General features: G+C 46.6%; 1 protein-coding gene across 1 annotated transcript in view; it reads left to right on the top strand.

Moving 5' to 3' along the window:
* LOC138528747 (hyaluronan synthase 1-like) overlaps positions 1-26,174 on the top strand; it is a 339,410-nt gene that overhangs the window by 234,418 nt on the left and 78,818 nt on the right. Inside the window, exons 4-5 of the mRNA XM_069640619.1 lie at positions 17,819-18,044; positions 18,707-18,839. Coding sequence (XP_069496720.1) covers positions 17,819-18,044; positions 18,707-18,839 — 359 coding nt within the window. The remainder of the gene's footprint in view (positions 1-17,818; positions 18,045-18,706; positions 18,840-26,174) is intronic.

The following is a 26,174-nucleotide window of genomic DNA, read 5'->3' as shown; positions in this document are numbered from 1 at the left end:
TTGTCACTGAGGTAGTTTGGAAATGACAGGACTATGGCCCTGAAGATGATGCAGCAGATTTAAAGGAGAAACGTGATTGCAAGGGTAGCCAGTGCAGTATGATGAAGGTCAGGGCGATGTGACCGAATTCACAGAGACCTTTGATGGATTGTGCTGCAGCATGTGGGACACATCTCAACAGTGCCAGCATAGTCACCAGCAGGCCTTCAAGAAGGACATTGCTATCATCCAGTTGGATGTGAGAATGTGTGGAACAGTTGTTCAGCAGTAGAAATTTGGTTTTGGAGGGATTGAGCTCAGGTAAGCACCGGATATTCAAGATAGGATCAATGTGATGCATGCCTAGAACTTGCTGACGTATTTGTGGAAGATATCTTGAAGCAGAGCTGATTTTCATCTGTGTATTGGTGGATGTGGATGTTGTGAGGAGCCATCATGCTTTCTAGCAGTTTCATGTAAAGGTTGAAGATCAACGGTGAGAGGATGGATCATTGCAGGACTCCTGAGTTGATGGGTAGAGTTAGTGATCCGGAGGAATCCATTTGGATTCATTGGTGATGGTTAGCAAGGTAGAATTTGAACCTGCTTAGGACAGTCTCTCTTATAGCCATGAAGCAATGTAGAATGTTGGTGCGTGTCTATTGCTCTACTCTGTAAAACACTACTGAGAGGTTGATGAGAACCAGGAGCAAGGGTGGCCATCATCGAGGAAGTTAGGGTGTTATGGGCCTTGTTGATCCCCTTAACAATAGCCGTTTCCATGAAGCATCTGAGTATGGAGCCAGATTGTTAGGACTGAAGGAGGTTTTCGGCATTGATGGGCTGGAGGAGTTGTGTGGCTATTGCTTTCTCAAAGATCTTACATAGGAAGTTAAGATGTGTGATGGTGCAGTAGTTGCTCAGGTCATCAAGGTCCAGAGTAAGTAATTTGAAAAGTGGGAGGATGTTTCCGGTCTTGAGGGTTGCGTGATGGAGCTGTTGATGATTGCCAGGTAAGGGTGGAGTGCTTCAGCCAGAAGGGTCTTGAATATGGAGGCTAGGAGAATGTTGTCCATGTACAATGTGGTCTTAAGAGATGACAGGTGTCATTCACGCATTCCATGGTGATTGTTTTGAAATGTGTCCAGAAATAGATGGTTATGCACAAGGGGATGTGTAGTATAGTGTCAGCTGTGACATTGGTGTTTCTGTGCTGGCAGACCATTCCGATCTTGCTGATGAACAAAGAGTTGATGGTGGTAGTTTGTTCAATGGAGTGTGGTAGGGTGGGGAGAGCAAAGGGTTGATGCCATACTTGGTGGCTTTGAAGTGGCCTTTGCTTTTGTTGTTGACCTCAGTTCTGGTCTTCCGGTAGCAATAGGTCTTGGAAGTGGTGATCAGTCATTTCTATGTAGCACAATGTTCCTTGAGCCAATCTTTATTGAGCAGGCTGAGTACAGATGCACTGCAGGATAGTTGCCAGGTTCTCCTTGTTTTCTGATTGTTTTAATTATTTCATGGGGGCATGGCAGTTGATGATAGATGTGATGGTGTGGTTGAGTTCTTGTAGAAGCAAGATGCAGTCATTGTTTTTCTCAGTTAGAATGGCCCAAGTGCAGTCAAAGTTGGTGAGGTCTTGAATAATCGGAAGGCTTCTTTGCTGGGATCCCGATGGGTGTGCTTGTCTCTGGCACTGTGACTAATGTCAAAGGAGACTGCCAGATGGCCCGATCAGATGAGCCGAACTGGAGAGTTCCGATGGAGGGTGGGAAGTGTGGTGATGAGGAGATAGAGGATATTAGCTTTCCTGTGTGTTGGGTCTTTCATCTCAAATTATAGCAAAGAAATCAAGAACACCAATATGTATGAATTGTAATTAAATATTCTAACATTCAGAGCACATGACAAGCTCTACCAAATGTATGAATTTCATTGGTGCTAGGGAGAATAAACTGACTCTTGTATCGGAAGTCTGTGATATATATGTGAACCAAACAAAGTGCCCATGGTTGATGGACACTCCCGTCCCCTGTTACGTTTCAATACACTGTATTGCAAAAGACTCAAGCATACACTGGAAAACACCTACCTCTCGCTGTTCCGGCTCTACAGAACACCGTAGAATGTGAGGCTTTACCTAGAAGCCCCTCCACGATCCTGCTTGGAAACGGCCTGAACGTGGTGGGAACTCCAGAGAAAAGCCACAAAGGGGAAAAACCCTGTGGGGAGCTGCTAGAGTGCGTGGGATCCGGTGTGCAGCTGTCTAGATGTGGTCGTGGTGGTAGTGGGTCTATGTGTGGCAGATTACTCTCCAACTGGAAGGTGACTGAGTTTAAATGCAAAGAGATTTGTGTAAAGGAGGGCCGACAATGTAGACTGATAGAATATTACCAATTAGTTAGTAGGCTTACCTCGGTCTCGGGATGAGGTCTGTCCGGATTCCTGGTATTGAAGAAATAGTACTGGAAGTGAGGAGAGATAGAGACAGGAACAAAGAAACTGGAAATGTAGAGCAAGTGAGATGAGTATTCTGGAGGCACAATTCTAGCCGGTATGAAAGGATAGACGTTGGTGTTTAATCAGAAAGTGTACGAGAAGCTTACCGCCAGTCATGTCGGACCGGGGAGATAGAATTTCCTTTCCGCTTTGGCTCTTAGTGACTGTTGCCTTTGCGGAGCCTGGTAGCAGTCCATGGGCTCGCTTGAGATATTAATAAACACTGTAATTGCAAAGGGAAAGAAAAAGGGCGCGAGGAGACCGCATGAAAACAGCTGATCTCTACGTACCCAGGCAGGGGGACTGCTCTGTGAGAGAGCTCACCTTCTATGTGTACTGGGAAGACAAAATCCTAAGGACTAAATCAACAACACGCAGATAGCAAGATAAGAAGTAAATAGGGAAGCAGAGTAGGGAGTCTTTCAGAGTCAATCAAAGATCAGAAAGTATCAAAGAGGAATCATACTCACAGAGCATGGCTTGACTCGGAAGAGAGAAGCAACGCGTGAAGCTGCTCGCAGTGTTTCCGGATATGCTGTTCAAGTGTCAGCGGGAGTGGCCACGTGTACGCTCCCTGGTGTATCAAACACTAGACTGCAGCCGCCTACACCTTGCATGGCCATTTGGACCTCATTACAAGAAGAGTGCAAAAAACGGGGTCATTACCGGCATGGAGGAAGTAGCGGGTCCGTGCTTGTTTGACGCCTTTAATAGCGGCTGATTACGAGTGCGCAAGCATGCGTGAACCCCCATGCCAGTAACTGCCATACCGCCATGCCGATAAAGGTCTTCCAACCCCCCGATAGTGGCATCACGGGACTCGACGATACCGCCTCCGCCCAGGAGGCACCCCTTAATACCGACCCAGTAATAACACCATGTAAATACCGTGCTTGTAATACCGGACCCGGAAGTAACGTCATCACGTTGGAACGGGAAATAAGCCGGCGGCCATCTTTAAAAACACAATCCATTGCAATCCTCCCAAACCACCAGTGTTGCATAGGAGAGACCAGGGCCATTGAAAAGAACATGTCTAAGGCAACCCGAAAAACCAACCTCCGCCTGCGCAAGAAGCGTTTCTCAGATGAGGAATTGAACATGTTGGCAGACAACCTTGCTGCCCATGCTGATGAGATCAACACCCATAACCTCAAAAGGGAGGCGCAGCAGAGGAAGAAGGAAATATGGAAGGAGGTAGCCCGCAAGGTATCTGCAGTCGGCACCACCCCACAGACAGTAAAAGGCTGCAAGAAAAGGTGGGATGACCTCCGCCTCAGGGTCCGCAACATCCTGGCCTGCAAATGTCGGGAGGCCATGGCCACAGGCGGGTGTCAATCTCCCCGGTCAAACTCCCCGGTCAAACTCATGCGCTGGAAGGAGACATGCAGCGCTACCATCCAGATGGATTCGATTGAGGGCTTTGGGGAGATGGAGACATGTGCCGCAACATCTTGAGATGGAGGTGAGTGACCCTGCAAACCCCAGTAGGGCAAACCATGACTTGGCACAAGTGATGTGGAATAAAGCCTAGGCAAGGCAATGCATGTCCCATCACACACACATATCCATGTCCAGATGGAGGCCCAAACCCTGCCAATCTGAAATGCATGCTGAGTGCCAATCCCATTACTAACATACAGCCAACACACAGGGACCATTCCCATGTCATACATCACACAAACCCCAATACAACGGCATGTCACCTGGCATGCAGCATTGCCGAATCGAGACCTCACGGCTGATGCCAAATGCCCCCCCTTCAAACTGCGCTGTGTGACACACCTGTAAGATATAAATGCGTGAGAAATGAAAAACTCCACAGCACCATCTCATGCATCTTGCATGTAACACCATCACTGATGGCCTGCATCTCTTCTTCCCTCCCAGGCACCGATGGAGAAGATGGCAGTGAAGACCCAGCCACAAGGCCAACCACGTCCCGGGCCAAACCACCTGGCACTGGCAAACTCACCTCCGGGGCAACATCGCGGCCCACAGTACAAGCCAGGGCGAGTGCACAGGCCATGCCGGCACATGAGGGTTCCACAGCTGCGGATCAGACTGCAAGCACAGAGATGACAACAACAGTGGATGGGGAGGCCAGTGGCACCCATTCTGCTGCAAGTAGTTCAGTGGGTGAGGCAGCAGCCACAGCCCCACTGAGTGACGTTGACATTGGAGCAGAGGCGTACGTGGACCAAGAATACGCAATCCATGTGGCATGTCCACACACCCCAAGCCCATGTCCAACACACCACTCATGCCTCACTCTCCAGCTCCATGCTGGAATCTGCAGTTCTGCTGCACAGCCCCAAACTCAGTACCACCCCAGAGGCCAGCCCTGCAATGCCACGCCCTGCCATAGCACCATCAACCTCTGCTGCTCCCACTGACTTGGAGGCACAGCTGTCCAGGGTGAAGGCAAGGCAGGAGAGCATTATTGACATAGTGCGCCAATATGTGGCTGATGGGGAGGAGACAAGGCGGGAGATCCGTCAGGCCATTGCAGGGAACACTGTCGCAATCAATGCCTGTGCTGCAATGATCCGTGACAGTTTGGGGGCAGTCATGCAGGTCCTGACCGGCATACTGAAACACATGCAGCAACAACAACCTGCGCCAGCCGTGCCAATCCCTACGGCATCCACCCCATCCTCCACACCCGCATTCTCTGCACCCTTCATCCCTGTGCGAGTGACAAGGCGGCATGCGAGGCAGTCTGAAATGCTGCCCCCGGACACAAATAGTGTGGGACAACAATGGGAGTGGGGGAGGTGGTGTCGGTGGTGAATAGGGTAATAAGGGGGTGTTCATTGGGGGAATGGGGAGTTCATTGGGGAATGGGGAGTTCATTGGAGGAATGGGGAGTTTTGGTGTGTTGGGGGAGAAGGGGAGGGGAAGGCATGTGAGTGGTGGAGGGGTGAGGCACTTTTCTGTCGTTTTCATTAATACACCCATTGTGTAAAAAATCATTTAATGCCTCAACATTATTCATTTCGTGTGTATTCATTTTATTCATGACAGTGCACAGTGCCCAATTCCCCACATACCTTGTGTGCATGTCCCAGTGCTCAATGTAGCACTGACACATATCCATCAACGTCCCTGTGGTTCAGAAGTATTTGTCAATCAGTGATTGGTGTACAGCATGGTCATCTTGTGCATCACGTACTGGCAGGGGTGCTGCTTCTCCTCCATCTTCATCCTCATCATCCTCACCCTGTGCATGCATGTCAATGTCAGGTGGCAGTGGTACATTTCTCCGGATGCACATGTTGTGCAGCATGACACAGGCCATGGAGATCTTTGCCACCTTCTCAGGCCTATAAAGGAGTGCTCCACCAGACCTGCTTAGGCAGCGGAACCGCGCCTTCAACAGGCCAAAGGTCTGCTCAATCCGACACGGGTACGGGTATGAACCTGATTGCACGCCTCTTCATGCCTGTTATGCGGGTTCCGCACAGGGGTAAGTATCCACGGCTTCAGGGGATAGCCTCCATCACCTGCATGGGAGTACAATGACGTCTGTGTGAGTCATTCTGAGCTGCCACCTTCAGGATTCACAGCCATGGCTGCAGCTATTTGATGTTGACAAGCACATGTCCCTGTACGTAGGCACAAAGATTATTTGGATGCATTGTGTACTGCAATATGGTCTGCTAGTCTGGATGGCATTGTACAGATGATGCAGGGTGTTAACTTACATGCTGATGTGGATGTACTGTGGATGCGGAACAATGTCCTGCCTCCCATAATTGCAGTGTATGCTACTCTGTGCCTAATCACACTAGTGACATTGGCACAGTTGTAATCATGTTTAGTCATGCATCGCTTGACATGCCCATGGTGGCCTGGTTGTGCGTCTTGCATGTTGTCATTGATGTACAGCATTGGTCTAATCTGTGGCATTGATGTGTCATGTTCGGGTTGGGAGGTTCAGGTCAGAAGTGTTTAGCTCTGAGTACATTGTCCACTCACCTCCCATTCCCACCTAGGTGGAGTATGCATCCCCCCCATTCCCACCCAGGTGGAGTATGCACCCCCCCCATTCCCAGCCAGGTGGAGTATGCATCTCCCCACATCACAACCCCTATGCACTGCCATGGGCCAGTCAGGCAACTCACCAAGCAGCCAGGCACGTCGTCCAGCATGTCGCTCCATGTGAAGGGGTAGCGTGGAGTTACGCAGCACCATGGCATCATGTGTCGATCTGGGATATCGGGCACAACAATGTGTGATGATCTTGCTGGAGTCACATACCATCTGCAAATTGATGGAGTGATATTGCTTGCGATTGCGGTACACCACCTCTATGGGATGAGGAACTACCAATTTGACATGGGTGCAGTCGAGGGCACTGACGCAATTGGGCATGCCTGCCAGTGCATGGAAGCCTACTTTGGTGTCGGCAATCTCCTGGGCAGTCCGTGGTAGCGATATGTGAGTGCTAGCGTGCTTCAGGAAGGCATCCAGCACTTGGGTCAGCATGCGTGAAAAGAGTGGTTGTGATATACCATGCAGCTGGCCCACTGTGTGCTGGTAGGTGCCTGTGACCAGGAAGTGGAGCACATACACCACCTTTAGTAGCGGGGGGATGGCAGTGCATATTTCAATGAGGCTGACGATGTCGTCATGTATCGTGTCCACAATGGTGGTGATGGTGTCCCAGTCCAACCGGTACAGGGTGTGGATCTGCTCAGGGATTAGATTGAATGGACTGGGTCGGATGCAAGGGATTGGTGGCTGCCTACGAGGGACTACTGGCTGCACTGGTGGTAATTGCTGGGCCTGTCTCACCCTCCTTCTCCTCCTGTGTCTCCTCTGTGCTGCCTTTTGTTATGGCTGTAGTTGTTGTTGTAGTTGCTGTTGTTGCTGTAGTTGTAGCAGTACAGGCATGTCCTCCAGCCCCATGATTGCAACAGCTAGTGGTATCATTTTGGTGTGGGAAGGGGTGTGATGTGTGGGTGTACTCCTTTTATACTGGGACAGGCTCCATTGACTCCACCTGTGGTGATTGTGTGCACCTGTGGCAGTTGCCTTCACTGCAGGTTGCTATTTACGGGTGGTCCGCGATACCTATATGGCTGCCGGTAAGTGCATGCCAGCATAACTTGTGATGTCCTCCTATTACCGGCATCCTGGTATTTCCTCCGCGAAGGGGCACGTGTACGCGTGCAAGCCGGTATGAAGGGCACGGTACGGGCGGTGGCGGTATTGGCGGGTTGTCGGGTCGTAATGGCCCGGACCCGTTAACGATGCCGGTAATACCATTCTGCCTTCCTATTTTCATTACCTCCATTCTCATAATGAGGCCCAAAGACACTGTGTTGCTGACTAACAGGGGAAGAAATCATCACAGTATGCCCCCTTTTATGGGTACTTCCCTCCGGCTTCTCCTGATGTTTTCGGTGGAATTGATTCACTAGTTGCGGGGCATGAACTGCGGCCTCTGATTCCCATGTACGGTCGGCTGGAGTATATCCTTTCCAGTCTACTAGTTATTGCAATCTTCTGTGATGGTAATGTGAGTTGCAAATTTCAGAGACCTCATATTCTGGATCGGAGGAGGAAAGAACTGATGATGGGCGTGAGGAGATACAAGGATGGAATGTACTCCGTCTATCAGGTTTCAGTTGTGAGACATGGAAGACCGGATGAATACGTGCCCATGTTTTAGGAAGTCAGAGTTTGAAGGCTGCTGCTCCGATAGCCGCTACAACTCGGAATGGGCCCATGTGTCTTGGGGACAGTTTGGAGGGTCTGAGGTGTCTCGGGAGAAAACGGGAAGACAACCAAACTCAATCCCCGGGTTTGATGTCTGGAGCTGGGGTACGACGACGATCTGCAAATCTTTTCACTCTATCTTGTGATTTCTTGAGGGCCTTCCTGGCTGAATGATGACCTTGATGTATTTGTTCCACAAGGTGATCGACATCTGGAAATTTTACACCTGAAAGCCTATTCTCTGGGAAAGAGACAGGATGAAATCCATGTCTACCAGGAAGTCTGTGGAAATAATTTGCCAAAGACGTGAAGGCAGTGGCATCCTGACCAAAGGCCCTAATGGGGAGTGCCATGGGGTCTTGGTCTGGAGGCATGCTGGGCATCACTCACATAGCGTCGGATGTCACCTCTCACCGACGGCCACCAAAATTAACAGGAGATCAATTCCCGAGTGGTTGTTAGTCCACAATGACCTGCTGATTTCGAGGCGTGGCACATCCTGAGTACCTTCTTTTGCAAGAATTTCCTAGGTATGTATGCCTGATGTCCATGAAAGTACCAACCTTCCTCCCTTGTCAAGGTTCTCTGCTCTGATTTTGAAAGATATCATAGTGCGGAAGGTCCTGATTGTTGTTCTAAATGGCTTAAAAAGTTTGGTGTCTTTGACACTCCCATAGCCAACCGGGGAAATATTGGTTTAGATCTGAAGGGGTCATTAGGAGTAGGTTCTTTACGAGACAGTGCATCCACCTGTAGATTATGTTTTCCTGGGATGAAAGAGAAAATAATCCGGAAAGGAGAAAAGAAATGTGCCCACATGGCCTGTCGGCTATTGCAAGTCTGAGCATATTGGAGGATTCTTAAGTTTTGATGATCCGTTCTGACCTCTTTCGGATACTTTGCTCCTAACAACAAGTGTCTCCATTCCTCAAATGCTCATTTTATTGCCAACAGCTCCTTCTCCAACATGGTGTAATTCAGCTCTGCAGAAGATAAGGTCTTGGACAAATAGGCTATGGGGCGTTCCTGATCTTGTTCATTTTCTTGTTTCATACTGGGATGCGTCTGTCCCGATGATGAATCTCCGGGTCTGATCCAGCATCATCAACACTGGTGCGGTCGTGAACAGCTTCTTGTGTTTATCGAAGGCCTTTTGTGTTGTTACTGTCCAGATATAAGGAACTCCTTTCTTTAACAAATTGGTCAGAGGTTGTGTGAGAGTCGAAAAGTTTGGAATAAACCTCCTGTAAAAATTCGAGAATCCAACAAACCGTTGGATATCTTTGCATGTCGTAGGGACCGGCCAATCTCTTACACCTGAGACATTTTCGGGTTCCATAGCAATACCCTCGGCGGACAAAATGTATCCTAGATATGTTACCCTGGATTGATGAAACAAACATTTCTCCAGATTACAATATAGGTGGTTGAGATGTGGTCTATTGAGAACCTCTATAATATGAGACTTATGCTCTGGAAAGGATTGGGAGAATACCAGAATATCGTCTAAATAAACGATGACGTAATGTAGTAGTAGATCCGAAAAGAGGTGGTCCATAAATCTTTGAAATACAGCAGGTGCATTGGAAAGTCTAAAACGATATTACTCGGTACTGGTAATGTCCGAACAGAGTCCTAAATGCGGTCTTCCATTTGTCACCAGGTGGTATGCTCCCTTGAGATCCAGCTTTGTATAAACGCTGGCTCCATTAACAGCCTCCAAAATATCTGGGATCCGGAGCATGGGATACTTGTCTGGGACTGTTATCTTATTCAAACCCCGAAAATCAATACATGGTCTGAGTTCGGTTGTGTTCTTCTTAGGGATAAAGAACAGGGATGCTGCTGCTGGGGATGTTGATTTGGTATTTAACCCATTATGTAGATTAGTGTTTAAATAGTCTAGAAGGGCATCCTTCTCTGTAGTAGAGAATATACATCCTACCGAAAGGTAAAGGCTGCTCTGGGATAAGATCAATAGCGCAGACATCGCTTCGGTGAGGAGGTAGTTGTTTGTATTCAGAGGTGGAGAATACTTCAGCATACTGCTGATATACCACTGGAAGGCCTGACACAAAGTTGAGCGTAGTTACACCCTTGGAACCCATCAAATTCGACTCAGTCTTGGTAGTGACCTTCTCCTGGTGTTCAATACAATGTGCTAAGCAAAACTCAGAGCCCAAAAAGAAAGACCCTGCTGTCCAATTGATGAATGGGTCATGTCTTTGTAACCAGGGTAACCCTAATATAACTGGATAGTGTGCGGCACGTATGATGTCCATGGTGAGGGTTTCCTGGTATATAGAAATCGACATTGTCAACGGGCATGTCTGACTTATAATAGGGCCGGATATCAGAGGACTCCCATCTACACTTTCCACTGGTATAGCCTCTGCCTTAGCTGACCGAGGGATGTTGTTCTGCTTAGCCCAGTGATTGTCTATGAAATTCGCAGCCGCCCCACTATCCACCAATGCAGAGACTTCTGGAAGAAGACTATACCCGAATCTAAGAGTCACTCGTAGTATCAACATATTAGCGTAGGGCGGATTGGCACACATAGAAGTCTGTAGTTTGGAAGAGGAACCTGATTCTGACAAGGGTTCCCGGACCGCAGTTCCTCCTATGGCTGGGCGTTGGCGTTTCTCGATCGTCTAGGGGGAGCAATAGGACATTCCTGAACTGAGTGTGTGTTAGCCCTGCAATACATGCAAAGGCCTTAAGTTCTTCTGCGGGTCCTTTCCTCTGGAGACAACAGCCCTCTGGCTGTGGTACCTAACTGCATGGGTTCTTCGGTAGTACTAGTTGTATTCGTGGATGGGGAGGTTGCAAAGGAGCAGGACATCCTTCCCTTACGTCTTTCGCTAGTCCGTTCTTTCAACCAATAATCTATCTGCATCACAAAGGCGATAAATTCGGCCAAGGAAGTGGCACACGGCACTCTAGAGACCTCGTCCTTTAACTCCCCAGAAAGCCTTCTCCGGAACAGAGTTACTTGGGCATCATCAGACCATGTGGTTTCACTAGCCATCTGCTTGAATTTCGTGATATAAGCTAATATATCTTGGTTCCCTTGCCTTAAGTCCAATAGGTGTTCCTGTGAGGCCACGCGCATTTCTTGCCTTCCAAACACGGTTCTTACGCTGTTACAGAAAGCTGTATGTGAATCCAGAATTGGATTATTAGTGGTTACCACAGGGTCAGGGGTCGCCCAGGCTAGTGCTGGTTCTGCCATCTGGGAGATCATGTATCCCACCCGGTCCCGGTCGGTGAGAAAAAAGGCACCCTTAAAGGAGAACTGCAAACCACAGGCGTCCAGGATCTCCTTTACTTTGTGACGGTTACCATCAAATTGACCTCCTGGTAAAGGACCTGGGGGCACCTCTGAGCAGTGTGGGATACGACTTGCTGCCGCTTGTTGCGCGACTAGCTGTACTACCTGCTGTTGGTTCTGTTGGTTCTGCCGTAAGGTGGCATTTTCCTGTTTAAGGTTCTGAACCTCTGTGGTTAAGGACTGGACTGCTGTTATTAGCTGCTGTATTTGCTGGTCTATGACTGAGCCAGGAATCCTCGTGGTCTGCTATGAGACTTATGTCTAGGGCCAACCAGGCTTTGCTATCTGTTATGTTTCAATACACTGTATTGAAAAAGACTCAAGCATACACTGGAAAACACCTACCTCTCGCTGTTCCGGCTCTACAGAATACCATAGAATGTGAGGCTTTACCTAGAAGCTCCTCCATGATCCTGCTCTGAGATGGCCTGAATGTGGTGGGTCCTCCAGGGAAAACCCCTGAAAGGGGAAAACCCTGTGGAGACCTTCTAGAGTATGTGGGCTCCGGTGTGCAGCTGTCTAGATGTGGTTGTGGCAGTAGTGGGTCTATGCATGGCAGATTACTCTCCAACTGGAAGGTGACTGAGCTTAAATGCAAAGTGATTTGTGTAAAGGAGGGCGGACAGTGGAGACTGATAGAATATTACCAATTAGTTAGTAGGCTTACCCCGGTCTCGGGATGAGGTCTGCCTGGATTCCTGGTATTGCAGAAATAGTACTGGAAGGGAGGAGAGATAGAGACAGGAACAAAGAAACTGGAAATGTAGAGCAAGTAAGATGAGTATTCTGGAGGCACAATTCTAGCCGGTATGAAAGGATAGACGTTGGTGTTTAATCAGAAGGTGTACGAGAAGCTTACCGCCAGTCATGTGGGACCGGGGAGATAGAATTTCCTTTCGGCTTTGACTCTTAGTGACTGTTGCCTTTGCAGAGCCTGGTGGCTGTCTGTGGGCTCACCTGAGATAATAATAAACAGTGTAATTGTGAAGGGAAACGAAAGGGCACGAGGAGACCGCGCAAAAACAGCTGATCTCTACGTACCGCGCTGCCCAGGCAGGGGGGCTGCTCTGTGAGAGACCTCGCCCTCTATGTGTACTGGAAAGGCACAATCCTAAGGACTAAATCAACAACACGAAGATAGCAAGATAAGAAGTAAGTAGGGAAGCAGAGTAGGGAGTCTTTCAGAGTCAATCAAAATCGGAAAGTATCAAAGAGGAATCATACTCACGGAGCGTGGCTTGACTCGGAAGAGAGAAGCAACGTGTGAAGCTGCTCGCAGTGTTTCCGAATATGCTGTTCGAGTGTCAGCGGGCGTGGCCATGTGTACGGTCCATAGTGTATGAAACACTAGACTGCAGCCACCTACTCCTTCAACGGCTATGATATGTGAAGCCTGAGAGACAAAGACGCTGTGTTGCTGTCTAACAGTGGGATAGATTGTCACATCCCCTGCACACCTTAATGTACTGAAAGGGAACTTTCAGTCAGAATTCAAAGAATAATTTCAATCTATTAACAACTCTGCTTTGCATAAAGTTAGGAGAAAAATAAATTTTCGCAATTTTTAATTCAAGTCTCTTTTTCGACAAAAACAAAAAAAGTTTTGTATATTTCAATCATATACCTTAAAGAAATTCATCTAGTTACACAATTTCTATGTGTCTTTCATTTGCTATATCCAACAATTTTAACACATATTAATTTATGTTTAAATCACAAAAAGGACAAAGGTTATTCAATTTAAGCTAAACATCAAAAAACAAACATTAAAAAAATAATATTAATTAAGCTCTACGCGTTTCGAGAGATATCTCTCTCCTTCAGGAGCAAAATTAGTTCAAAACTTAATTTACAATCTTTTATAATCCAAACGGGTGGACAAATCTAGTGCGTTCATAATAGTTCATCATCCATTTTTCAAGATTCACTGTGCCTTGTATCTCAGCTATAGATGCCAATGTGAGATAATGGGTACTTGTCTTCGATGTGATGGCAGCTTATTTGGCCCAAATGTATTGTACCTAAGAGATGTATAATGAATCTGAGTTATAAATCTAGATAATGGATCTACTGTGTGACGTTCCAAATTAAGTATTCTAAAAGTGCATGATGCTTTTACCTCTAATGGCTTCATAGATTTCTTGAGGAGTCAACTCAGTTTTGTAACCCGTGATGTCTAGATGTCATACCACCATCTGGGAAACAAAGTAAAGTATCCTATAATGTAAATACATATGTGTTTGAATGTATCTATTTATCGTCTAAATTACGCATTCACTAATTATGGCAATTAGTCATCTCACTCACCCGCTACTTGTGCAATCGTGCATATCAGTACAAACTGTGATGTATGACAGTAGATTTTGTTGAAAGGTCTCGTTCGGCACCCAACCTAATTGGAAAGTATGCATGTTGTGAATTAAAATATCCAATTATATCAATCTCAGCAGTAGTGGTCATTGATGATTATTTAATAATATCCGGATGGAATACTCACCTAGTGAGTTGTGTCTTAGGTGGAAATATTAGGTGCTTTTCCACGTTCATCTGTCCTGCTCGTGTGAATATCTGCGGGTAGGTACATATTAGTTCTCTTGCCAGCAGTTCTAAAATCTAATCTATCATGTAAGCAATAGTTCTCAATTTACACTTCTGCATAGATTAACGTTTAAGCATTCCCTCAGAATCTTCTTGTGGCATAAACGGAGCTACCGCCACCATGTAGTGAGAAAATATGTTGCTAGGCAACCGACTCTTTTTGTAGTCGGCGTGCCGTAAGTATCTCACAACCATGTGACTACTATCTAGGAGTCTGGTCTTGTAGTTTCATAGAAGGATTCTTTCATTGTGACTTAATTATTCCCTACTGAAATAGATCTGTAAATGAAGAATCTAAATAGCAACAATTGTAATTAACATTTAATGTGGAATGAAATCTAGTGAGTGTAGTGGGGGTGCTGCTTGATTGATCCGACAACGCTATCACCGCTAGGAATTCTGAATAGTGTAGTGTAAGGCACTATTTTGTAGATACTAATACGGAAATATACCCAAGGTACTGACATTTTCTGGTGCTAACTTATGTTGGAAATCGTAATCACAATTAAGTGTGTCCAATTTCAATAATACCTACGATATCTATATTTGGAACATGCTGTATATATTATTTCACAGAGGCATTCATTCAAATATGATTTACATTTCAATCGTGTTGGTTTACATACCAACTTCATCTTTGTGAGGACAATACTGTCTCCAATTCATCCCAAAAACATTCATTAACATATCATTTGCATTCCAATCGTGTTTGCTTACATACAAGCTACATTTTGACAATATACAAGCACTATTTCTGTGACTAAACTTACAAAAGTAACCCAGTTTGCACAACGTATTGCGATTGTTGTGTGATATGTGTTTCAACATAGTACAGGGGGACAGTAATGTAAAATAATAGCCACCAAGAATTGATACATGATATGGGTGTTCCTGATAATGAAACTATGGTAAACCAAATAGTTGTGTGTAATAACTCACTCTCTGACAACACAATCGTTCTCCTAAAATGTATGACTACTGGTCTCCACAAGTTCCCTAGGAGAAGCCACCTGCTTCAAACAAACCCATGAATTCACACAATGCCTATCTCTTTCAACAATGAGCTCTCCAGTTCACCAGATATCTTATCTTCTCTTGCCCTCCAGCACTTGAGGCATCTGTAAACTGACCTCAGCTACCTCATTGATCAACATAAAAATCCTGTTCCCCAACTGCTGACAAAGCTTTTGCAAACCTTTGCCATGATTGCAAAAACACCATTCTGATTAATTTTCAATGCTGAGACCCATGATACACAAAGCAATCCCACCTTATATATTTCATATCTTTTACTAAATTCGAAAAACATTTCCCATTCATGATACCATTATGTGTGCATTTTATACCTATTATGATCACCTATCATAAGCGCCATTCATACAGCTAAACTCCATGTGCACATATTGATCGCCTGCTTTACCTGAGTGTGGAGGGGGTCCTACGTGGAACAATGTTTTGTTGTTATGTTTCTGCACGCATGCATATCTACAAATGTATCACCTCTACACAAAATAACACAAAGTAACCTAAATGTAACACTTATCCCATTTACCATAAATATTGTAATATTTGTAGCAATTTGCGAAAGCAACAAAAATGATCATCAGTTTTATGGCGCGCAAAGTTTGAACTTTTCCAATTTCCCAACACCAGCTGGATTCCGTATTGCTACAGCCAAGCAGACCCTGGTTCCTGAACCTCAGTCATGGGGACAAGAGGGAGGACGTCTAGAGGGCTCCTGCGGCAGTACTCAGGAAGGTTGTTGGCAGCTACTGACTCTCTTCATTCAGTGGCAATTCGCAGTTTCAGGGGTTTGCAAATAACACTGATACAGAAAAATCTCTGGTTGGACTTTCCTTGCTCCCTCGGCCTTGGACTCTGGTGAGGGGACTCTGGATTGGGATTTCCTGCTTCTGGAGTGTCCTCAGGAGGCTCCTGGAAGTTTTGGCCGGATTCATTCTGCAGCAGATGTTGCATTCAGTTATGGACACTCAACGCCTGGCATAGGGCTTCTGCAGCAACGGAGAGGCACAGCAAGTCGGGGATTGCGCCAAAGTGGAGTTTGTTTCGGGGTTTGTTGGTCCCACTAACCAAAGGGAAGAAGTCGTCCCTTCCAGAGCTTCTCTGTCAATTCAAAAAAGGAGGTCAGCACAGCAGCAGGGCTTCACCGGTCAAATCAAGGTCCAGGAGGTTGCATCAGGCTTCTCTTTACGGTTTCTTCATCGGATGTTTCTTCCAGTCGTCGACTCTGACTCTAGTCCAAAAACGCTCACTTTTTACGCAGGTTTTCCCAATCATGCACAGCATAGGCTGTCAATCACACAGTAGGGTGTCCAATCAGGACTGGCTTCGTTCAGGCACACCTAGAGACAAAGGAAAGCAGAGTTTTGAGACCCTCCATCACATCCTGTCCTTTTAGGCACACTGGAGCCCGCCAAAGGCAAAACACAGAAAGGGCTCAAATATGTCTCAACGTACAGAGTAAAAGCCAAGAAAGACCTCACAAACAGAAAATAGTGAAAAAAGAAGACAGCAGCCATTTTGACAAAATGGACACCCATGGGTGCTGTACTGCAGCTGAGGGTTCCGCATGCTGTAGAAAAGCACATTGGTAGTAAACATTAAACCACTGCCATCAGCCATATAAAGTAGTGAGGGTAACAACAAATGTTACATGAGAAAGTAGGATAAGGGGCTACTAGGTAACCTCCCAGCACCCCAAATAAGATGGGGTGTGCTGGACCTACAAAGAGAAAGGTAAGTATGATCAATGTTATCTTACTATTCTTGGGAACAGTAGTTCACCCAAGAAAAGGTATTTAAACCTTAAGATAAATCCAAAGGACTTCTCAGTGAAACTGCACTGAAGGTGCTGTCAGTCACTATACAAAAAGCAGATGCCTATGGAGTTTGTCAGAGTCCAAAAACAGGGAAAACACAAAATCAAAATCAGAGAAAAACACATGAGAGAGTGAGAAAAAGATCCCACTTACTCAGGAGTTAAAATTAAAAGGTCCTAAGTCCAGCAAAAGAGCTGCGGGTCTCTAAGGTGGGAGGAAATTAGCACAGAAATGAAAATTCTCCCTAGCAAGCCCCATTCTGAAGGCTGAGATATATCGAAGACATAGAATTATCAGGTGATATGAGAGATATATCAGAACTGATGTTACCCAAGAAATGAATGTATTTACCATAATCAGCCAGTGAAGCAAATAAACATTAAGGGACAGATGCACGGCTATAATGGTGCAATCCCATTGGGAAAATGCTCCTTGAATCTGCCCCTAAGTATGAGTATGTACAACTAAAATTGACCTGTTTGATCATTGAGTTACTGCCAGAATTATACTGGTCTACAAGAAAATCAACCGTTTCCCAATGGAACTGTGCCTCTGGAAGGTTGGTAGCATGGTAGATCGCACAACAACATGTGAATGTCTCAGTTGCTGTACTACAAGGATTTAGCGAGAAATCTTCTCCAACATCCTCTTTAGACCAGTCTGCTTCTGATGCCGAGCCCTTTGCCATTACTTATTAAGAGAATATTATTCATTTTGAAGGTAATGGCCTATTTGTTTGACAATTACCCAATATGTGTGAATTGTAAATGATGAAAGAACCGCCATTTTATAACTAGAGTCTTCCCAGTCACTGTTTTGCTTACATTTTCTTCGCATGCTGTAGGTCTGTGATTCTGACACCAAACTCGATCGGCAAGCTACTATGGAAATGGTGAAGGTCCTGGAGTCAAATGAGCATTATGGTGCTGTGGCTGGAGATGTGAGGATCCTAAACCTGTCTGACTCAGCCTTGAGCTTCATGAGCAGCCTGAGGTACTGGATGGCCTTCAATGTGGAGCGAGCATGCCAATCCTACTTCAACTGTGTCTCCTGCATCAGCGGGCCGATTGGTGAGCTGGAGGTTGGTGGATGGTGCAGACAGGGCACATTGTGGACATTGGGACTGGGCAATAATCATAGGGTTTCATATAGAGTGAAAAAGTAGACTTAAGCAAGTACAGCTCCTCTTTTAATGCTCTGGAATATGGAATGAAAGTATGGCATGTTGTGGGATGATAGCAGTAATGTTATTGTTGTTCAATTTAGAATAATCCTGACATTACCAGTGGTCCTATTGGATTGCATATGGATTAAATGCCCTTCAATAGGTTAAACTATGAACAGTTTTCTGAACATTAAGCATGAGTATGCAAACCAACAGAAACTGAATAGGTTACTCATTTTAGCAAATTGAAAACTGTCCACTCACCAGAAGTGTATTAATGTGTACGTAACACCCTGTTCCAAGAACCCAATGATCTCATAACAGCCAGGGAAGCGGGTGAAAGAGCATGTAGATGGATACCCATATTCATGAAGGTGGAGCACCCTCAACAATCAGGACATCTGTGTGAAGGATAAGACAGTGGTGATAGAGTAATATAGCATACATCTATTATGGAGGCTAAAGGAGGTCATAATAACAGATTTGGCCTTAGAATGCCCATAGGTACAAGAATTACAACCTCCCCATCCAATCCCATAATCATACACTCTCTATCTTCCATTACAGGATTGTACCGAAATGACCTTCTACAGATGTTCCTAGAATCCTGGTACCACCAGGTGTTCCTGGGAACTCAATGCACCTTTGGAGATGACCGGCACTTGACCAACAGAATGCTCAGTCTTGGTTATGGCACGAAGTAGGTCACATATTTTAGACATTGATGTGGTAATCTAATCAGAACATATACTCATTTCTGAAATGTTTTCACCAGTTTTTCTCATCATTTTGTCTGACATATTTTACCTTCTTACAGTCCTATTTCTCTGTTTAACGCCTGTGCTGGCCTGCAGGGAAACTGCCATATTTTAAAAAAAGGGTATTATCAAGCTGCTCTTGGAACCATGACTATCAGTCCTTTCTGCTCTCCTTCTAAAAGGAGGACATCTTCATGGTGGAAAAGTAATTCACAGTCTGTGGGGTTTTGTGGGACCTACACATCTTTCCTAGCCTTTTGAAAAACATTTCAGGTCTTTTACTGTATTTGTCAAGGATGCCATGAAGGCTCTCCTTCACATATGGAACACCTGACTGGGTTATCTGCCCTTCAGTCAGGTGTTAGACACCTGTGGTTTGCATGCTTTACTCTCTCCTTGATGCTGTCCTGCCTTCCCTGGGCTTACTCCTCCAACCCCTTTCAGTGTTCCCAGTCTCTTAATTATTTGCCCTCTAGCTGGAATAGCTCCTCCTCCTCATCCCCCCTCTCCGTTCCCTCTCTCTCTCTGTCTCTGTCTCTCTCTATCCCTCTCTATCTCTCTCTATCTCGCTCTCTCTCACGCCCACCTCCTCTGCACTCTATTCTTCACCCTCCTTCTTCATCCCTTTTTTACTCTTCTTCATTTCTCGTTAATGCAATGCCACACTCTAGGCTCCCCCCTCCATCTTTCTTTCATTCCCCCCTTCCCGACTCTTCCCCTTGCACTTCTATTCTCACTTTTCACTCTTTCACCGCCGGTTTCAAATCTCTCACTGCCAATCTCACTTCTTCCTCCACCGCCACTGCTGTCACTTCTCCCTAGTAGACCTCCACACTCAATGTTCACGTACCTATCTATGATCTCTGTCTCCCCTCCTCCCAGCATTACCACGTACCGCTTTCGGCCTCTCCCACTGTACTCCTGACTTTCCACACAATCTCCTTTTATGTTCCCCTCAGGTCTGGCAATGGGCGCAGAATTGGATAAAGGGTCTAAGGTTGGTTTTGCATGTAAATGAAACTTAACACTAGTAGGGGGGCACAGGACCACTACTATAACACCTGATTCTAAAAGGCTGGTGCCGGGTCGGGTTGTGGTTCCGTTAACTAAAGTTATTTCTGCATCATCTGCCATGTTGTTTCCATCGTGAAAACTGCAGTGATTATCTCAACTTGTTGGTGGCAACTTCTATTTGTTCGGGTATCACACTCATGTCTCGGGTTTGAGGGACATGGGTGGGTCCTGGGAGTAAGGGATTTGTGCCCCCCATTTGGTGCATGAGTGACAGCAGAAGACGTGCTTCTCTCAATGAACCGTTTCTCTAGAAAAGTACTGATTTCACCTTGATGTCCGTGGCTCCTCAACGTTTTTAATATTTACTCATCATTCCATTACTTTGCTTGAATGGTGGCACAAACTTGTCTGGCCAGAATTGATTGTGAGCAGTATCATGGGTGATCCAGACAATTCTAGGGATGGGCTGTGGGGCCTGGTAAATTCACAGTATACCTGTTAGGGTTTGGGCACTGTTGCATCCACGTCCTCACACAATGTGGGTTTGGGAATTTGCTGAAATTCACTTGGCCCGGGTCGCGGAGGTGAATAGGAGGCGGCCGGAGAGTTCTTCGCTTCATATCTACAGGTTCCGGTAGTCTCATGGGACTCCCGGACATTCAGCTAAGTAGCTGCATGTTGATTTACTGTTGTATGTGAATAATACGTGCAAGCACTGCACGCATGTATGGAACCTTATTGAGGGCATCTGCCCGAACACTCTGCTCTTCGGCTGAAGGGCCTTTTTGGACACTTAAGTTACAAGCATTTCTTATGTTAACAGAGGAAGCTTGGAATGCCCCGATGAGTGGGAAAGTGTGTGCTAATTTAAATGCACAGTCATTACATGAGAATGGGGGTCTAGGACTAACAGGTTGCATTTATAGATGACCCTTAAATGTAATGTTACGTTATACTCACTTTGCTTGCCCAACGGGCCATCTATTTGTAATTTTATAGAGGGAAAAGCCCTTGTATGTGCAATGCTGCTTGCTACAGTGTCAATATGTGCTTTCCATGTTGGATTATGTTCCATGTTATGTGTTTCACAGTCACAGTTAGCTGCAACGTGGCTACCTGTTATCCAAACATCAGGCGCCCGTACCAACCACAGTGGGAGGGTCGATCTATTCGATCTATTCAGCTTCTGTGGTTCGGGGGAGAGTGTTGATACTCTATTCTCCTTTGGGCCTTGACATCGTCAGCGCCCGATCCCTCATTCAGCAAGCCCATTCTTATGTGCTCTCCGTGCCCCCTCGCGCATGCAAGTGTCTAGGGGGCTCCATGGCAATGCGCGTCTTGGACAACGCCTCAGGTGCTAGTTACGGACGTGGGTATGGAGCGTCAACACGCGGTAGGGTGCCTTACTCGAAACGTGAGGGTACGCTCCTGCCTGTTGCTACCAGAGTGAGCCTATATTAGGTTCAGAGCGTAGCTATGGCAGCATTCTCGCAACGGTTGTGATTTATGGAGCCAAGCTGCAGGTTAGTGCTAGGGAAATAGGATATTGGTTAATTTAGTTAGATTTGTCCTGCCCTTTGTCTCCATGCTTGAAGATTAGGCCAAAGGAGGACAGCAGAGTACATACAGGCACTGGGGGGGCGAGGGGGTGCAATTAAGACTCTTGCTCTTATGTTATTGAGTTCAATGGCACTAATGGAGTTCAATGGCACTAATGTGTTTCCTTTGTCTCCTTACTCCAGCTCCTGCTCAGAAGTGAGAACTAGGGTGTGTGTCCAGTAGCACTCCTGCCTGGTGCAACCTTCCCCACAGTATAGCAATTTGTTTTATCTGTGAGTGGGTTCCTGCTGTGTGTGCTGTGTATTGCCCCCATGATATTCCTGAGAATATCAGAAAAACTTCCAAGCCTGACAGATTGCGAGAACCTTATTCTCTTGAGTCATAGAGGCAACAATACAGGATCTAGTGAGTGCCGTGCAGAAGTTACAGGGCGAGGTTGCCACATCTCATCAGGAAAACACAGTCCTCCTTCAATCAGTGTCCACCTTACAAAAAACAGTGGAAGGTTTAGTTCAAAAACCTTTCTCAATTAACAATCCTTGGGGATCTGGAGTTGTACAAACCACTCCTTATCATTCAGTTGGGTACTACTTGCCGAACCGATTGCAGATCCATTCAAATGGATTGTGTCTTCCCACGCATTCCTCATCTTTGATATACTCCTATATCCTGCTTGCATCTTTGAAACTTTCCTCAGCAGAGGGCGCCGTGACTCGTCGTCGACCTCGTGTCCCTAAAGAGCCTGTGTCCTCCTCGAGAATGATGTCGACTCTGGTGTATATGGCACGCACTGCGTCCATTGCCTCAGTTCAGTTTTTCCGCACAGCTGCTCAAAATGGTTCTTCGCTTGGCTTGTTATTAACTGCGCAGTTACGAGTTTGTTACAAAAAAAGTCTACTCATACCAGGAAAAAAGGCTTCAAGAAATGTGCTGAGTGTTCGGCTAAGATGCCCATAACCGATCCTCATTGAGCATGTCTCTGGTGCCTGGGGTTAGGCCACATCATTGAAGATTGTGGCTTGTGGCAGTCTATGGGCCTCATCATGAGTTAGGCGGTATCCTGGTGGTAATATGGCCCAACTGTAATTGCGTTAGCACCACCCGGTCTGGCGCTATTACCACCGCATCACGGGTTGGGAGTTAACGGTAAATCCTCATTGGGTCCACAGGACCCAATGGAGCATTTTGGCGCAAATACTGCACACTAATACTGCCAGAGGTAATGGCACCAAAAACAAGATGCTTAATGTGAATTTTACCTCCAGCTAAAATCTGGCGGTAAAACAGCCCATTTAGTGCACCACTCGTGATTGGGCCAGCCCTTAAGTGCGGCGGTATTAGTGTTACAGCTACATTTAAGGGCTACTGTCCAACTCGTGATGAGGCCCTAAGACTGGAAAAGCGTTAAAGGAGAGGAAGGGGAAACTTTGGGCAAACCATCCCTGAGTTTGTCTTTGTTGACCCCCACAAAAGTTTTGTCCAAAGAGTCCAAGAGTGAGATCTCTGCACCGGGCCAAGACGCAGAGTAAAAGTTCAAAGCGTTTGAGATCTCGGCAGTCCTCTTCGTCATATTCCAGGAGATCAAAGAAAAGGAATCATCACTCCAGGTCGTCCTCTTCGGATTCCTCACCCGAAGGGAAACGGGTACGATTTCCTAAAAAGTGGGCTAGTGAAGCAGAACTGGAAAAGTTCAGCTGGCATATGTTAAAGGTGTTTGAGAAGGTGGTGAAGCCAGCCCCTTCGTTGAAGTCATTAGAGACTCCCGACCCCATCGCGCAAAAGGCTGACAGAGTATCATCTATGAAAACCACTGACCACGCGCCCTAGGGCTTGGACAGTAGGTTGAAGGCTTCGAAGGATTTGAAGAACTTGCACCTCTCATGGCCTTGACGCATAGAAGGGATCCTCCTTCTTCGACCCATTTGTTGGTGTCAAAGGCATTGAAGTGGAGTCCATCAACGCTGAAACAGTCAGGGTCGAAGCCCTTGAGGCCTTTGCAAGTCCATCGAAGGTTTTTAAACCTCAGGGAAAAAGATACTTTTTTAAGTCCATGGCCTCTATTTATAAGGAAGAGGTGGAGAAAGAAATGCCTATCTATAGTTTTGGTTGGTGATACGGCACTCCTGGTGTTCCAGAGGAGCTGATATACCAAGAATCTAAACTGAGAGATCTTGTGGACACCCTGCAGGATGCCAGTGGTCTAGACACCTCTCCAGAGGTTGATTCTAGAGCTCCTGAAGATACAGGTCATGCTGATACATTTTATAGGTTAGTAATGGCTAAGGTTATTGGACACCTTTGATGGGGTAGATCATCTGTTGAATATGAACAGGATGACCTTACATATATTTTGGACAGGGGACCTCATAAGGACTCAGTCTTTCCCTTTCACAGAGCAGTGAAAAATCCAGATAGCATCCCTGCGGTTCTCAAGGATTTCACAAAAAAATACAGACCCTAATAAGTGGATCCAGAGTTTCTTTTGAAACATCTGAGTACACAAAGCCTTGTTGTGCAAGCAGCTACTTCTGCATCTAAGGGAGCAGCCTATCCCACAGTCCTTCTGTGAGAAACCAGAGGGTGTCTCACCCGCTAGTCCTTGAGATATCTCTCTTAGGTGGCCAGGGGACAGCCATTGCCTTTTAGGATTCTCCGAGGTACCAAGCCCCTGAATTTATTGCACAAAGACTGGGCCGAGGAAGATGGTAACTGAGAGTAACAATACTAACTCTCATACATCTTACTGGACATGTCCCATTAATCGGGTGAGGCCAGGTCAGGCACTTGACTTTAAGTGCATATGCCTGATACCAATTAGCTCTCCTCACAGGGATAAAATGCAAAACCCAGAGACACACTCTGAGCAAGGCGTAACACGAGTACGAGCAGAACTTCCAGGGCAAAGGCAAACCTAGTGGAGCAGAGCGATGAACCAAGGGACAAGAGAAGCAGGTCAAAAACCCCAAGAGTTCCCTACATGAGGTCATTGCCTCCTACAGGCCGTGAAAGACACTGTCATGATGCCTACCCCCGGGGACCCAGACCAAGTCCAGCAGCCCCGGAAGCAGGCATCAAGTTATTCTAAGCAAGCCCAACAACCCCTGCTAGGGGCTATTTGGGTGCAGTCCTGGCGCCTATGGCGCCAGGCTCATAGATTAAAACTTACCTGATGCAGACCATGCTGCAAACTCACCTGATGCAGACCATGCTGCAAGAGCTCCAAGCCAAAAGAGGCTTGGAAGGGACTACTTTACCTAGGGACTATTTTTTTTACTCGGGTGGGGCTGGGGAGGAATACTTACCTGGCACTACTTTGGAGGCTATTTAAACCACGCCCGAAGAGCAGCACACGCTTCGCGTTATTCTGCATCCAGCAGCATAACGCTCACTGTGCCTGCAAGTCTGCATCAAGCCGCCTAGAGTCTGGAGCTCCTAGAAAAAGGGAGAAAGAAGGAGAAAAGGTTAGAACAAGAGCGATACCTTTGATCCTTACCTGAATTCCCGATCCATCGCGCCTTCGAGCTTGAAGAAAGAAGTTATTTTATGCGCGTCGCCTCGCCTGCTGCAGCGCCGCGCCAAACCCACTGGCCTTCACAGCATCTTCACATTCCACCGCATCCTTCTGCATGTTCCCGCCGCACTCCGGCACCTAAGGGGAAGACAAGAACAGCAAGGTGAGCCAAGGGAATACAGAGAGGCAATACTAGTTACCCCCCAGAGACTTACCTGATTTTACCACCGGGGGTACTATTCCTCTTCACGGGTTGGCGCAGCTTCCACTGCATCCTCGCAGAACCCCGGCCCCTAAGGGGAAACAAAAGGACAGCAAGGTGAAACAAAGGGACAAACAAGGGGAAACCTCCTCACCACAATAGACTTACCTGATTTTACCGCTGGAGGCATTATTCCCCGAGACTTCATACTTTTTCTCAGCGCCTGAATAAGGGAGAAAACAACAGGTTACATATTGACATTATTTTATCGAACTGTGTTGGATAATACAAATCCTTACCTGAATATTACTGGTTGCCACGAGGAACTCTTCGCTAGGGTCAAGCTGCAACCTGCAAGGAATCGGACAAGAGTAAAAGTCAGACAATTTAACTCTTACGAACTACATACTTACGGCGTCTTGTCGGGAATCTCTGAGTCAATATTGTTCTGGAACTCACCAATTCCTTCGAGTCAGTGAAGCAACTGGTTATCTACGCGCCCCTGCGCTCAATGCAGGATGGAGAGCTCATCTTTCCAAACCATCAGGTGAGACTATAAGAGGGGACATCAAAGGTGATCAGTGGGGAGAACAGCGGGAGTGGGGGGGGTTAACGCTCAACTCCACGGGTGGTTAATTCCCTTTCTCCATTTGCAGAAGAATATTCCTACGGGCCAAGCAAACGAAGCTAGGTGGGCCAGTCTAGTCCGTCATCTCGGCACTACGCATCACATTGGTGGAGACCGCAGCTGTCCAGTTCAGATCGACGCCCCTGTTGGAGCCAGGTGAGCGTAACAGAACGCGAAGCCTACCCACAAATTCCCACCCAGGCATTATGGATACCTCAGAAACTGACCAATTGGCCCAATTACTAGGGGAACTGAGGGCTGAAGTGCATTCCGCCTGTCAAGAAACCAATGCCCTTAGGAGAGAACTGATTTTGTCAAAGGAGCAAACTGATGACCTTGCTAGGCAACTACTGCAAAGCCAG

Source organism: Ambystoma mexicanum, chromosome 1q, assembly GCF_040938575.1.
Source record: "Ambystoma mexicanum isolate Mex_15411 chromosome 1q, UKY_AmexF1_1, whole genome shotgun sequence".
In the NCBI taxonomy this organism is placed as follows: Eukaryota; Metazoa; Chordata; class Amphibia; order Caudata; family Ambystomatidae; genus Ambystoma; species Ambystoma mexicanum.
This window is presented reverse-complemented; position numbering and strand designations above follow the sequence as displayed.